This window comes from Tamandua tetradactyla, chromosome 9 (assembly GCF_023851605.1).
Source record: "Tamandua tetradactyla isolate mTamTet1 chromosome 9, mTamTet1.pri, whole genome shotgun sequence".
In the NCBI taxonomy this organism is placed as follows: Eukaryota; Metazoa; Chordata; class Mammalia; order Pilosa; family Myrmecophagidae; genus Tamandua; species Tamandua tetradactyla.
Window position 1 is genome coordinate 61756366 of NC_135335.1, and position 14134 is coordinate 61770499.

At 44.3% G+C, this 14134-nt stretch overlaps 2 protein-coding genes and 1 long non-coding RNA gene across 5 annotated transcripts in view; 2 read left to right on the forward strand and 1 right to left on the reverse strand.

Annotated features, from left to right (window-relative positions):
• Nucleotides 1–3172, reverse strand: part of LOC143647165 (uncharacterized) — a 103342-nt gene extending 100170 nt beyond the window's left edge. For all 3 annotated transcript variants that reach the window (XR_013157889.1, XR_013157888.1, XR_013157887.1), the window contains exons 1-3: nucleotides 3079–3172; nucleotides 2600–2761; nucleotides 1217–1363 (exon numbers count right to left, since the gene is read on the reverse strand). This is a non-coding gene — a long non-coding RNA (uncharacterized LOC143647165). The remainder of the gene's footprint in view (nucleotides 1–1216; nucleotides 1364–2599; nucleotides 2762–3078) is intronic.
• Nucleotides 3173–4382: 1210 nt separating this feature from the next.
• On the forward strand, nucleotides 4383–10443 carry LOC143645708 (NUT family member 2G-like). The gene is made up of 5 exons (XM_077114904.1): nucleotides 4383–4557; nucleotides 6768–7485; nucleotides 8189–8317; nucleotides 9584–9723; nucleotides 10220–10443. Exons 2-5 carry the CDS (start codon nucleotides 6797–6799, stop codon nucleotides 10441–10443), a joined length of 1182 nt encoding a protein of 393 aa, XP_076971019.1. The 5' UTR covers nucleotides 4383–4557; nucleotides 6768–6796.
• Nucleotides 10444–10902: 459 nt separating this feature from the next.
• On the forward strand, nucleotides 10903–12414 carry LOC143646126 (NUT family member 1-like). The gene is made up of 2 exons (XM_077115117.1): nucleotides 10903–10932; nucleotides 11265–12414. Exon 2 carries the CDS (start codon nucleotides 11340–11342, stop codon nucleotides 11973–11975), a length of 636 nt encoding a protein of 211 aa, XP_076971232.1. The 5' UTR covers nucleotides 10903–10932; nucleotides 11265–11339; the 3' UTR covers nucleotides 11976–12414.
• The last annotated feature ends 1720 nt before the right edge of the window (nucleotides 12415–14134 follow it).

Genomic DNA, 14134 nt, shown 5'->3' on the forward strand with positions numbered 1-14134 from the left:
CTCTCTTCTAAGCCCGACTCTGCAAGGAAAATCTTATCCCTTCCCCACCCTGACGTGGGACATGACATCCAGGGGTGAGAATCTCCATAGCAATGTGAGATATGACTCCCAGGGATGAGCCTGGCCCTGGTATCATGGGATTGACAATACCTTCCTGACCAAAAGGAGGAAAAGAAATGTAATAAAGTAAGGTATCAATGTCTAAGAGAGTTCAAATAGAGTCAAGAGGCTATTCTGGAGGTCACTCTTACACAACTTTAGTTAGATACTGCTGCCTATAATAGCTTGCCAAACCCCAACTAAAACCATCTCTGCCAATCCAAAAGAACATCTCAGGTGTTATATAAGATTTTCGAAAGATTCAATGAACTAAGGTAACTTTCCAGGAACCTACAACCCCCCAGTTCCTTGTATCAGGTAAGTCATGATATGCAGTGAGACCAGCCTCTCCAGAACATCAACTAGTTTCATCCCACCATCCCATGTTATCGACAGCCCCTTCAAACATGAAAAATTACAATGGGCATAGCCTCAATACTCGATAGAATGGGAGAAAAATCAAAGGTGATGGTGGAGTTATACAGAGAAGGTAGGGTCTGACAAATGGAAATGGTTGCTGAACATTATACTGATGTTTCCTTTAGTCCGTGGTATCTTTGAGCAACCAGAAGCAAAAACCTAAAATTGTGGAATTGTAACTCATACCAAACTCTGAAATGTGTTCCACAACTAATTGTTGTGATGTGCTTCACTGAAAAATGAATCTCTTCTGTTTCATATTTCATCCATGAAAAACCTGAAATATGGGCACTTTCACAGAATCAATAAAATTGAAATCTAAAGGAAAAAAGATACAAAAACTGTTCTTCTCTCCTAAACTCAGGATTGATGTCCTATCATTTAAAAACGATATGAAAAGAAGAAACAAACCAAAGAACAAGAAAATCTACTCTATACTTTCTATGTACTTTTACTTATCTGAGGTCTTAAAGTATATAAAAGCAGGCATGACACCACTCTGCCAAAACACACAGTATAATTGGTACAGTGCACTGCTATTAATTTTGAGTTAGGATATGACTGGTTAGTGTGGGGGGCACAAGAATGCTTCCATACCAAATGGAAGCATTTAGAGGACATTTATGAAAGGGATGCCTCTGTCTTTTGTTGGCAGGAGGATACATCCTGATGGAGAAAAGACCATAAGGAGACTCACCATTAGGAGCCAGGGCAAGAAATTCTTCTATGGGTTCCAGGCAGGCAACAGGCAGGGGTGAGGTCAGATGGGGGCCAGTATCACTTGGCATCCTGCAGTGTGGTCCAGCTCCATTTGAAAAGAGAAAATAAAGAAGGTCCAGGAACCCTATTTGAAACATATGAAGGTGAAATGAGATTCCCAGTGCTAAAAAAAACATGAACCAAGTCCATGTCCAAGGTGTTCAAGAAAATCTGAAACATATCTCCTCTTAGATGGATCTCCCCAGTGTTACCAGATCTCAATCATATCATCCTCTAGCCTACATCGGGGAAGAGCCTGTTCAATTCCTTCAATGTCACCTCAACGAAACCTAGAGGAAACCACTGGTTTCCACATAGATGGCTTGGCTAAGAACTGGTAACACACCTGACGTCTTTGTTACTAATCGTTGGGTAACAACACAGCACTAGGGAACCACTCAAGAAGCAGATGGTGGATACTGGGTGTTTGTGGCTCTGAAGGTTTTCTGACCAGGATCTTAGGTGGAATGTATCCTTGTCCACCAGTTGTGCCACAGCACAACTGAATGTGCCCTACATTCTTGCCTGGGAAAGGACTTGAACTACCTAAGCTCATGTCTAGGTAAGAGCCGGATGCCCTGGGATAAACACGCAAAACGTGCAAAAATCTCAACATTCATGGGGAAAAAACACACAACATGTAAAGAAATGAAATGTTCCCAAAGCCTTGAATACAAAGAAATAACCTTGATTTTTTATATAAATACATTGCGCCTTACACTTTCCAAAAACACTGAGCCCCAGCTACACTCAGACAACATACTCATGACTTCTTATCCCCAAATATCCACACCAGCACCACCTATCCACCCCTTTGAATACATATATCACATTTCCACCAACCCACTAAATACACATACGACCCTCAAACTATGAACTCATAGGAACACAATCACAAAAACCTGCACAATATAGGTCGTAGTCTGAATTTTTATATTCCCAAGGGGTCCGCAGATAACACACACAGAATACTGCATGTCCAGGACAACAAACAGCCACCTCTCCTCCACCCGCAATCAAGCACAAAACTTCCTCAGATACGGTCACTGAACCCTTACCCCAAGGAAGAACACACGTGTCTCTCACACTCCAGACACATCCCCCCAGAACCTCCACAGCTCAAGAATACCCCGATCAGACCAGGCCAGAGCCCCAATTCCACACAGGGCAGAGCACAGCAAAACTCAACCTCAACCTCTGCAAGTGAACGCAGAGATTAAATGGACATGCAAACATGCAACAAATTTAATAGCTGTAGCCGCATCTACAAATAATTTAAATATATACATCATTTAAAACAATTAAATATATACATACACACCATTTACCCTCACGCCATAAGCCAGTTCCCGCATGATGCGTTGGATCTTCATGCCTTAGAATGTCACGCAGGTTGCAATGGTGTCAGCCACCCCTTTCTTCGGCAGAACAGCGGTTTTCAAATGCGGAGGGTCTCACATCACTGGCATCAGCAGGAACGAACCTGCCCGGCACAGGGTCCATGCTTTGCCCCATTTCCCAGCGCACTTGAACCCCGGACCCCCCAAACCCCGTCAGCGCCGCGGGTCCGGTTCCCGCGCTCCTCGGGCCCACGGGGCGGCGCACGGCGGGAGCCTGAGGGCAGGACACGGCCTTGGGGAGCAGCTCCCGACGGACACGGAGGACACAGGACCCAAGAGCACATGCGACAGCGAGCTCCGGGCCACATTAGACAGCCTCGGGGCTCAGCAGCCATTCTCTGTCTCACACAAGCGGCATAAAAGCTCGTAGGAGCGACGGGACCGCGGTCAGAGGACGCACCTCGCGCCCCAGCCCCGAGGTCCACCGACGGGGACGCGCCCTCGTATGTGCGCATGCGCCTCTCTGCAGTGCTCTGCGCATGCGCCTCTCTGCAGGGACCGGTTCCCAACCGACTCAAGGGGCGGTTTGAGCGCGGGAGACCACGTGCCTAGAACACTGGAGGCCCCAGGCTGTGCGCATGCGCAGGGCGCAGGGGCGGGGCCTACCGGATATGCAAAAATGGATCTTCAGGAAGGGGCTGCCAGGCCTCTCCAGAGCAGGAGATGCCTTTCTCCAAAATCCTGCCTAGCATCTTTCCCTTTGTGAATGCATGTGTAGGAAGAGACCATTAGCGTTTTTTATAATTATGAAAGTGCAGGGCAATTCCATTCAATTAAAGAGTAAAACATTATTAATAATAATATAACAACTCAGTGAAATATTGTTAGAAGAGACCAGCCCTAAGGCAGTGTCCTCGGACGGGAAGGACTGTGTATGCTCGCCTGGACTGCGTTTATACAGTTCTTACTCCGTCCTTTAAAAACCACAGATACTTTCTTAGACTACCTGTATAGTATGCAATATATTTGGAAGATACTTAGGCTAAAATATTATTTGTTTACTGAGTTTTAAATTTAACTGGGAATGATGTGGGTTATTTTGTTAATTCTGTCAACCTTCTTAGGCACAATTCAAAATTGAAAGGAATTGTAGACCTATTCCTTTTACTAATCTAAGAAAACAATGGTCTTAACCAACCTACCAGTGCAAACACGGTAATTGCAGCAAAAATATGATAATGGAAATACAGAACAACACATTTTAATCATCAGAAATACAAGTCAAAAGTTATTTAAAATGATGTTCTATTGTACTTGCTTTTATTTATGAGAAACGAGGATGATATGCAGATAGCAGTCTAACATGCTGAATCTGTTCAGAAAATCCTGAATTCCAAAGTTGTTACCTTGTCTTCATCAATACACATGCAATACATTTCTCACATTCTATGTTCTAAATTTGATTCAGGAAATGATACTGTGCCCAAAGTGGCAAACCTACCACTACTATTGCAGAGCAGAGTCTGTTGACAGGCACCAAACTAGGTTTACATAAATGACTTGGGATAAATCTTGTGCTGTGTATCTGAGGGAAAAAATCCACAAAATGCTCTAACGAGGTACATGCCAATTGTGAAACCAAATTATTCTTTGAAAGGAACACCCACATTTTGTCCACCTGTAGGAGACCTTCAGTCAGTCTCCCCTCCCCCACTTCAAGCCCACCTGCCCTCTCCCCTCCCCCATTGTAGAATGTCTTGAGTCCTACATTCTAGCCCTGTTTAGATTCAAATTTTCCAACCTTTCCTTGGATTCCTGAGAATCTGCTGGAAGCAGGTCACTCTCTGAGTCCTGGAATTGACTCTGTGAATCGGGAATTGGATCCTGAAATTGAAACAGTGGTCTGTGTTCAAGCACACAGGAGGGATTTCAGAAGGAGGTAAGAATGTAGGATGGAGGCGTGTTATAAGAGTACTTTTTCAACTTCAAGAGCCATTCCTCAACTCTAGGGAAATTTCAAATTAACGCATCTTCTTGGACAAAAATTGAACTAACTAGAGGAAGGAGAAGGCACTTATTCAGTCAAGGACATCTCACCTGTAGAGTGGGGAGCAGGTTGGAAACCTGAGAAGTGCAGTTGAGGGTAGATCTCCTTGGAGGTAGATCTGGATGTGAGAACTACACCGCCTATATAGAAAGGATGGGAGCAGGCAGATTTAATCTCTCTAGAATGAAGAAAAGACACATGAAAAGTATAATAAAGAGCGGTGGAATTATGTTGTGTATTGGCACAGAGGCTTGCCTAGAACCTGTGCTATTTCTTTGGCCACCTGGAAATTCCTCAATGATTTTATTTTAAGGATAAGAAATGGAGTAAATAAGATCTCACAAGGTAGTCAGAAACAATGGTGTAAAATGAAAAGTGTTCAGGAGGTTATCTGTGTCTACATCTGCAGTGAAAGATTCTCATGGTGAGCTAGCCTGGAAGTTACTCTAATTGTCCCAACCCAGAGACTCTAAGCTCTTGCCAGACCAGAGACATCTTCTCTCTCACTCCAGGTACATGTTTTCTTTCATTCAAAAAGTTCAGGTCCATTGGATAGCTTCACCTAATAATAGAAGAAGTTGGGGATCCATAAATTTTTCTGAATTGTTCCCATTATGGAATCTGAGATCTTCAGAACCACATCAGCTGGTTCTTAACCTCATGAGGAACCCACAGGCCTTCATTTTACAGCTGAGATGAAGATGTTGGTTATATTCCATGAGTACTTCATGGTCATGGGTTGGAAATTGGGTGTTGTTGGCTCTTCAACTGAACATTCTATGAAAAAATGACTTATTTTCCACAAGTGAAATAAGAGTAACAAGGAATTAAGTAATGTTTTGTCTATTATTATTATTATCAACAACCCTAGAACAGCTTTGTGAGTCATTGTTCTCTTGTTCTGGCTCTCTTTGAGTACAGTCTGAGTGAGGATCCTGTGCACAGGAACGTTTTACAGACTTCAAAGCCCCCAAATGGTACCTGACTCATGCCTGGTGATGCCCCCAAATGGTACTGTGATCGTCCAGAAAATACAGGTTTCCCACAGACCATCCTCACACACTCAGTTTTCCCTATCATAACATTTGTATCAGTGTGGCAGGCTTGTGCAATGTATGAAACAATATTATTATACAATTAACTATAGTCCAAAGTTTACAAAGTTCATTGTGTTGTACAGTCTGGGGTCCTTACTTCTGTTGTTAAGGGCTCTAAGTAGAACGACAACTTAGTGTGCATAACTCCTTATCAATTTTAAATTGGAAAGTTTAAACCTCTGGAATTCTCTCCTTATACGCTTACTAATCATCTTTTATGGGTTCTGACTGACCCTCTCCAGCAATTGTTGGTTGTTACATGATTGATTCCTGGGGAAATCAAAATTCCCCATCCTGAAACAGAAATTCCTGATGGGTTGAGTTCAGGGAGCCGGCCTTGGCCCTGTGTAACCTGGGTTTGGTGGGAGCCGAGGAGTAACAGGCATATACCTGGGAAGGAGGTGTAAAGGGCATGGACTTCAGAAAGTTTTCCCTAGGCAGACTTCTTTTGTTGTTGAGAGGAAGAAAAGTATGAAAGATGATTAATAATGACAATCAGACAAAGGAAGATTGAGGAAAATATGGAAAACTGCTCTTTGGGAATCTACATTACTTGAACCTCCCATGGCGGACTAGAACTTACCCTATAGAACATCCCTTTATCTGCTCTTGAGTGCACTGAGGGGCATTTTTCCAAATAGCATGTGCCAAATTGGGTCTTCATCCTGCATCAGTCTTCGAAACTAGCCAGATAAGTGGTGGTGATTTCCTCAGTTAGGTGCTGTGATCCAGTGAAGTAAGAGCTCCATTCTTCTTGGCAGTCAGAGGTCTGGGAGTCCTGAACTGGGAAAAAGTTCTCCAATGGAAACACTGTCATCTGGATTTCTGGAACCTAAAATCACTAGGGGGACATTTGCTAACACTGCAGTTTCCCTGTCCACATGCCTGCTCACCTAATGAAGTTCACGCCTCTGATACCTCAAGGAGTAAAGGGGAATCCCTGATAGCATCAACATTTTAGCCTTTTTTTTACTAACCCATTCAAACATTTCCTTGTTTCTACAGAATCTTCAGTGCACTGGCCAGACGTGACCATGAAGCCTGGAGTCTCCCTGTATCCTTTCACTGCACAGCCCATTTCCCTGCCCCCTCCTGCCCCACCACACTCACTTCCCGGGGTGCAGCACCCACTGCCCATCCTGAATCCATCTTTCCCTCCTGGCACCTTTCTAGTGCAGCCTGCTTTACCCGGGACACTACTGGTGACAGGAAATGGGGGCCCTGTCACCAGTGGGCCTGGAGCTGACAGGGCCATTTTCCAAGTCTGGAACCAAGGGGGATCAACTGCAGCTCCACAAACTCAGACCTTTCTCCTTCCTCAGAACCCCCACATTTCGACTGCCTCAGGGATCCTTGCCAGGGGTGGTCAGCATCCGCCTCCCATGATCTTGACAGCTTCTACAGTGCAAACCATTAGACCTGACACTGCTGTGGGGGGCACCCAGGCTGCTGTGGGCGGTTGGTGGCCCAGCATTCCCCCTCAAGCTCCACCACCAGTTTCCCAGCTGACCCCCATTTTTCCTCCAGGAAATGCTTCATCTATGCCACAGGGGTCCTCCAGGGAGGGAGGCCCTGTGTCCACCCACATGAAGCCCTCACAGGATGACTCCCACAACCCGAACAGTGTTTACGAGAACTTCCGACGGTGGCAGCGCTACAAGTCCCTGGCCCGGATGCACTTCTGCCTTAGTCCTGATACTGAAGCTTTTTCCTGCTTTCTAATGTGAGTGTCTTCCACTCAGGGACAGATTGATTTTCTTGGAGTATTCTGATAAAGAGGCTTAGGGAATGGACAATAAGATTAGGGTATTAGGGAATAATTGAAGGAAGGTCATGAGGGAAAATGGACCTATTGAGAGCAGATATATTCTAAATACCTTACACAGGGATCCAAGTTTCACCTAATTGTCTAAATCTTGGGTCAGCTAAGGACTTTCTCAATGACATGGGCTCTGATTTACCTTTGGTTCTGGATATGTAATCCGGCTCCTCACACGTGCTGCTCTGGGTCTGCACTTCCCAAATCCTTTTCTACAGGACCTCCATCTCAGAATCACCTCTGAAGTTTCTTCAATTGCTCATCCTTTGGAACTCTGCAAATGGGTACCCAGGAAAAGCTTTTAATGTACCCTCAGGGGTCATTCCATACAAAAGAAAGTGAAGGCTCAGAGGCAAATCAGAGTCTCAAGCAAATGTCTTCCTTGAGCGTGGTTTTCCCAAACAGAACCCTCATATTGGTATTTTTATACAATCTCTGATAAGGGGAATGTAAGGTAGAAGTACTGAAAATCCTAGAGTAAACATTGGAAGGAGGACATGAAGGGACAGAGGGCAGAGCACAGGTGAGGGGGAAGGCGATGTGTGCAGGGTCTGGGCAGGGAAAGGAGGAGGTACAGGAAGAATATTAATGACATGGAGGATTTTAGCCCAGTGCTTCGATCCCTGGCCCGTCGGAAGCCCAATATGCCCCTGGAGGAGGGACTGCATAGAGCCGTGCAGGAATGGCAACACACGAGCAACTTTGACAGGATGATTTACTACGAGATGGCAGGAAAGTAAGTCAAAGGATCCTCATTATTTTGCAAGGGTTGGGTAGTGGGGTGCAATGGAAAATGATGAGGCAGGTTGTGATCAGGCAGTGTTGGTGGTCATTCGATCGGATGTTCATGGGATGGGGTGTTAAGTGAGGATTCCTGGGATATTGAGGGTACAACTCTTCTCTGCAGTAGCTTCCCCATTCATCTTTACTGCAGGCACTGTCCTCATCTCCATTTCCTAGCATGCTCAAACCTTCTCGGATAGTCATCTGCAGATGCCATGATACTGAAGGTCTAAGGATAAGTTTGGGTATAATTCCTGCAGATTCCTTGATTAAATTCAAGTTGTAGGGACTATTCAGTGGGTGACATGCTCTACCAGCTAGATCTAACTACCTCCATGGATAGGGACACAGATACTAGATGCATAGAACTTACAGGTCACCATCTCTTAGGAAATAGTGACCAGAAATCATTTCCAATATCCCAGAGGAGGCAAACTTGGAAGAGTTTGGTTAGGGGAAGCCAGGGACTCAGGCATCCTGTGCAAGGGTCCTTCAGCCCTTACCTCCATGTCCCATGTTAATCCCTTGGCTAAAACACAAAGCCATAGCAAACACATAAATACCGCCTCATTAACACCGTCCATTACCAATAATTTCCATCCTTCCAATAGGAAACATGTACATTTTACGTGGAAATTAAACCATAATGTTTGAATCCACAGTTCCCAGATCTTCACATATCATTTCTTGGTTTACTGGTCCAAATCTCTACATTCCAGGCTAGGATTCCTAGATCTAGGCACAGATCCTGATTTATGTACCATAATACATCCCAGACCCAACTTTTGAATGACAGCTCTTCACATCTAGGGTGTCAAAGCAGTGTTAGGGGTAAGGTCCACTGGCCTGTTTTAATTCAATATCCTATACAAACATTGTTTTGTCCCATTGGGTCCTAGCTGAGGAAGGTGCAGTGAAAATAATCAAAGCTATGTGTACATCCTTGAGCATCTACCATACCATGGAGGTTCATTTTCTTCATATCCTTCTTAAATTTTGGTGTGTTGTGCTGTAGGTGAAAGGATGACATAGTACCTCATGAGGTTCCCAGAATTGTGACTATTTCCCTGAGAGAATAGCCTTTCTTAAGAAGAACTTAACCATGAACTTGATAATCCATATAAAAAATTCATTGCCCTTTTTGTTTGTGCTGAACTCTGATACTCAGCTGCCAGTGGACTAAATTTCTTAGCAATTTTTGTGCCTTCTTCCATGCTAGGTTTATGGAGTTTGAGATTGAGGAAGAAAGTCAGATTGAGAAAGTGAAGGAGAGAAATCATTCCCATCGACCTCCCGTTCCAGCTCCTCCAAACCTTGATCTTCAGGTGCCCTCGGGCACTGTGGAAAGCCAACAGACAGGTATGGCTCACCTCATCCCAGCAGAAGACGAGGTCCAAATGGGCATAAAGGAGGTTAGGATTCGCATGTGCTACATTCCCTTCAAGATGCTGAATTTCATATTTCAAGCATTTGGGTTTCAAGAAAATCCCACCAGTGTTGCTTGGTTCTCAGCCACATTTTCTCATGAGCTTATCAATTTGGCAGATGTCATAACTACTCTCTCACCTTGACTGCCCATTAGGGGCACTATTTACATATTATGCTTAAGAACTTTGGGATTGATGAGGGGATATATCTTAGAATATTGACAGGCTCACCTTTCCTTGTACACTGACTCCCTCCAAGATATTTCATCACTGGTATCTTCCGTCATGTTTTATGTAGCTTTAGGTAATCTGACTCTCTATGGAGCCTTGCCAATGTCCCTAAAATATTGGTATCATGAACATGTGTTGGAAGATAAAAGATGGAGTCTCATGCAAACTTCTCTTCCTCATTTCTATCCTACTTTTAGTGCCTATTCCAAAGAAGTCAAGCCCTAAGGTGCAGGGTCCAAAAAAACAGCAACACAGGCACCGGCACAGTCTGAAGAAGAAGGCACCTGAGGAGATTCCACTTGAAGCCATAAAAGAGTATATTGACATCATGGATTGGCTGGAGGGAACTTTGCCCTCTGACTCTGAGAAGACAGAAGGGAAATGGGAAGGGGAAGATATGATCAGCACAGGAAGAGCATGAATGTATCCAGACCCAGAACTCCTGAGCTACTTGGACAAGCTGTGGGCAGAGGAAGACTTTATTACAAAGGTGGGCTGTGTCTATGGGTGTGGTGGCTAGCTGATTACCGAGTCTTGGCACTATCATCAAGTTAAGCTCTGTACTTCTGCCACAGGCCATTTTTACTGAGGTCTATTCCTTAGTTCCAGAGCAGTGGGTATGTGTGTATGTATGCGGTTTTTTTTGCATGTGTGTGTGGGTGTCTATGAGTGTGAAAATTTGTAGCTGGGGGTAATGATGGTCCAAAGCAATCACAGATTGTGGTGCTGCATCAGACTTGTTCTTTCAGCCTCCAGATGGAAATGTTATACTTATCAAGGATGCATTTCTTTTTCAGGTAGAGGCTGTCATTCACCCTCGATTCCTGAAGAATGCTTTCCCCTGGAGAAGATATAGATTTCTTGACCTAATAGAGAGCTGCAACAAGAGGAAGGACTCACTGCCACACAGGTAAACCTAGTGTTGAAAGGAACATCACAACATAAAATCCAGAAGACATCATCAATCACGACACTGCCTTGGGCATCATAGCTTCTTTAGAAAAATGGAGCAGATATGTGGGAAATGTGTGAACAATAGGTTGGAGCCTATGGATATAAGTGGAAAGGATGTAAGGGCTGATAATTTGAGAACAATGCACAGGAAGATGGGCATAATGAGCTATAGTCTCTGCACTTGAAATGTAGCTGCCTATTACCAAATGCAATCAGTTCCATAATTCACCCAGCCTCCTTATCTTACAAAATTGTGAGGACATAATTGTCTATTTTCCTTCCTCACAGCTGGCTGAGAAACGTCTTCTGGCCTTGAAAGATGGGGAGGGTGTGAAAGCCACCCCAAGTTATGACATACCCAGAATGGACTCGGTGACTTCCATGGGCGAGAAGAGCCATGGAACAGACTGCAGAGATGACTATGGCTCACTTCTAGGGGATAAAATTAATATTAACACCCCACAGTGTGATGGTAGAGGAGACAACAACCTGGATATCCCTAAGGACCTTGCTGTGTCTCAAAGAAGACAAGAATGTCCTTATATCATGACCACACAATTCATATCTCCTTGCAGTTCCCCTACTTTGGGAAGCAGAGATAAGGAATCTCATCAAGAAACATCCTCTGCAAGGGAAACTTCCAGGCCAGCAGACAGGTCCAGTGGAGATGAGGAAGAGGAGCTCCCAAGCCTTGCCTTTCTCTTGGCGCCTGGGTATCGCCTACTGCCATGGGCAAGTTTCAGGCATACTCACTCTAACTCCGGTCATCTCCCTACTAGAGCTCAAGGGGCCCAGCGAGCATCCCAGAATTTATCTTCTAAGAACAGAGGTCTCAGTCATACTCCATGTACTGCTGCCACTCCTCCAAGGAGAGCTGTTTCTGATAGGCCATCTTCTGCTGAAAAAACACCCCAACTAGTGACTGAGTCTGGGGTCCCTGGGAGGCTACTCTCAGCACTGAGTTTGGTTAGAAACACTCAACCTCAAAAAAGAAAGTGACCTTGTAAGTCATAGAGAGAAGAAGCACCATTGGAGAAAGTAGGAAGCAGTAAGAGCAAACTCTTCACATACCAGTCGTTTCATGTTGGGGTCCAAGAGTAGATTTTTCCTCTGGCCATACCAAAATGACCCACAGTGTTGCTTTCTCATGCCAGTGCTGCTCCCTGGAAATTCTAGAGTGTAAGGGGAGGGCTAGAAAGAGAGCCAAAGTTTTCTAAGATGGAAATGATCTCTTGGGTGGAGGATGAGGTGTGGTCCTTTTAGGTGAGAGGCATATAAATGCAATAAAGGTTGTTTGGGTGGAAAATGCTCTAAGTGCTGTAATATTCCCTAAACATCACTGATATATGTTGTATTCCATGAATATGTAACAGGAAACATGTGGCTGGCCACAGACTCTTTGGTTCCAAAGATGACAGGCTGAGTTATACATGTAGATTCCTCTGAAGACAGATTCACTTTCAGGCTTTCCCTGATAATTTTCAGTCTCCACTGATTTTTCCATCATCTCCTGCTCAGAAATTCTGAGTTATGTCCTGGTGTTTCTTCTGTGCTTTTTGGTAACAGACATGTCTCAAGGTATCCCTTTCTTTTTCCCCACACACAAGTCCTGGCTTAATTGTGTGTGGCCTTCTGTGGTCATCATGAAATTATCTGCGTATCTTAATAATTCATTATTGGGTGGCTGCTTTTTTGCCATTCAGATTCTTGGCCATTCAATAATTTCCTATAATTGGTCTAAACAAAATAAATTTTTTTAGGTTTGTATGTTCAGCTTCTCTGGAAGATGAAGACATCTGAGCTTCTATGATCCTCAGCACATCCAGGCGAACTTCTCTGTGGTGGTTTGAGCACAGATGGAGAAGACTGGCTCCCTGTGGACATGGCTATGTGTTTCAGACGCAGAATAGGAGATGACATCATTAGGATTCAGAGGGATTCCTAAATAAATAGTTGTAGCCAGCTATTTCTACCTTGTAATGAAGATGGACAAAAGAGAATAGGCTGAAAAGAGATTCATGATTTGTCTATCAAAGAAGTGTCTACATTAAACAGGGCATTGGTGGCCAGAGGTAACATTCCTTTGTGCATTTCTGTGGAGGAATGTGTTTTTTCCAGCTAGATGGGGATGGATGCATTTCCAGTGACCAAGGAGACTGATCTCAGGAGCCTATGGGATGTTTGAAGGATCATCCCACCAATACCGCTCCCTCTCTTTAGTAATTAATGATTGAAACTCATATTTTCAATAATTCAGTTAGAGATTTTTTTATTTGTATACTGTATGGCACGGGCCATATTTCATTCTTTTACTATGTGCATATATCCTTACTGCAGCACCATTGGTTGGATTTTTGTTGGGCTGGTTTTTTGGTTGTTTGCTTGCTTATTTGGGAAGTGCGTGAGAGAGGAAACAAATCCAGATCTCCTGCATGGCTGTTGAGAATTCTACCACTGTACTACCCCTTGTACCCCCTACAGATATTCATATGCATACCCTAATAGTTCCTATCACATAAGAGTAATATCAATTAGATTGTAAAAATGCCAAACAGGATCAGAATTGGATTGGACCTAAAGACCAGACTTTAGGTCCCGGTCTTCTCTGCATGTGCAGGATGGATGAGAGCCATGTGGGAGGGGGAGAAGGACTCAGGTGCTCAGTGAGCCCTTGCTTAACTCTTGAGGAGACCCATGGTCAGAGCCATGGGGTGGCCTAGGGATGGGGCCTTTGGCATCCAAGACTTGATTCTGGGGTCTGTGGATGGTCTAGGTGGGTGCTGGGCAGTCATGGTCTGTACCTGACCTCACTCAACAAGTAAAGGCCATATGAGAAAAAAAGAAAAAGTGCTGAGAGTAAGGTGGGACTGTGTACTCACTTGTCCCACTGAATGATCTGGTCCTCACCTTTTAATCTGCGGTTAACTCCTCAACATCAATTGTATGTGGTCCACCTCTCCAAACACTTCCTACCAGCCCTAACTGGCACACACTCATCATCCCTCAACAGAAAATTCCTGACACTCACACTTGTTCCTGCACAGCTAATGATTCCTTCTCCAAATTTAAATTCTGATCCATTCTCTTCTGCTGGTGTGGTTTCAGGAAAGATGAGATTCCCAGCATGTATCCCCTGGCACAGTTCACATGCAGAACTG

Bases quoted from the DNA above. Each gene is read 5' to 3' on its own strand.
- LOC143645708 (XM_077114904.1), top strand. From the start codon at position 6,797: ATGAAGCCTGGAGTCTCCCTGTATCCTTTCACTGCACAGCCCATTTCC. The intron at 7,486-8,188 runs GTGAGTGTCTTC...GGAGGATTTTAG, and splicing joins GCTTTTTCCTGCTTTCTAAT to CCCAGTGCTTCGATCCCTGG. The intron at 9,724-10,219 runs GTATGGCTCACC...TCCTACTTTTAG, and splicing joins TGTGGAAAGCCAACAGACAG to TGCCTATTCCAAAGAAGTCA.
- LOC143646126 (XM_077115117.1), top strand. From the start codon at position 11,340: ATGGACTCGGTGACTTCCATGGGCGAGAAGAGCCATGGAACAGACTGC.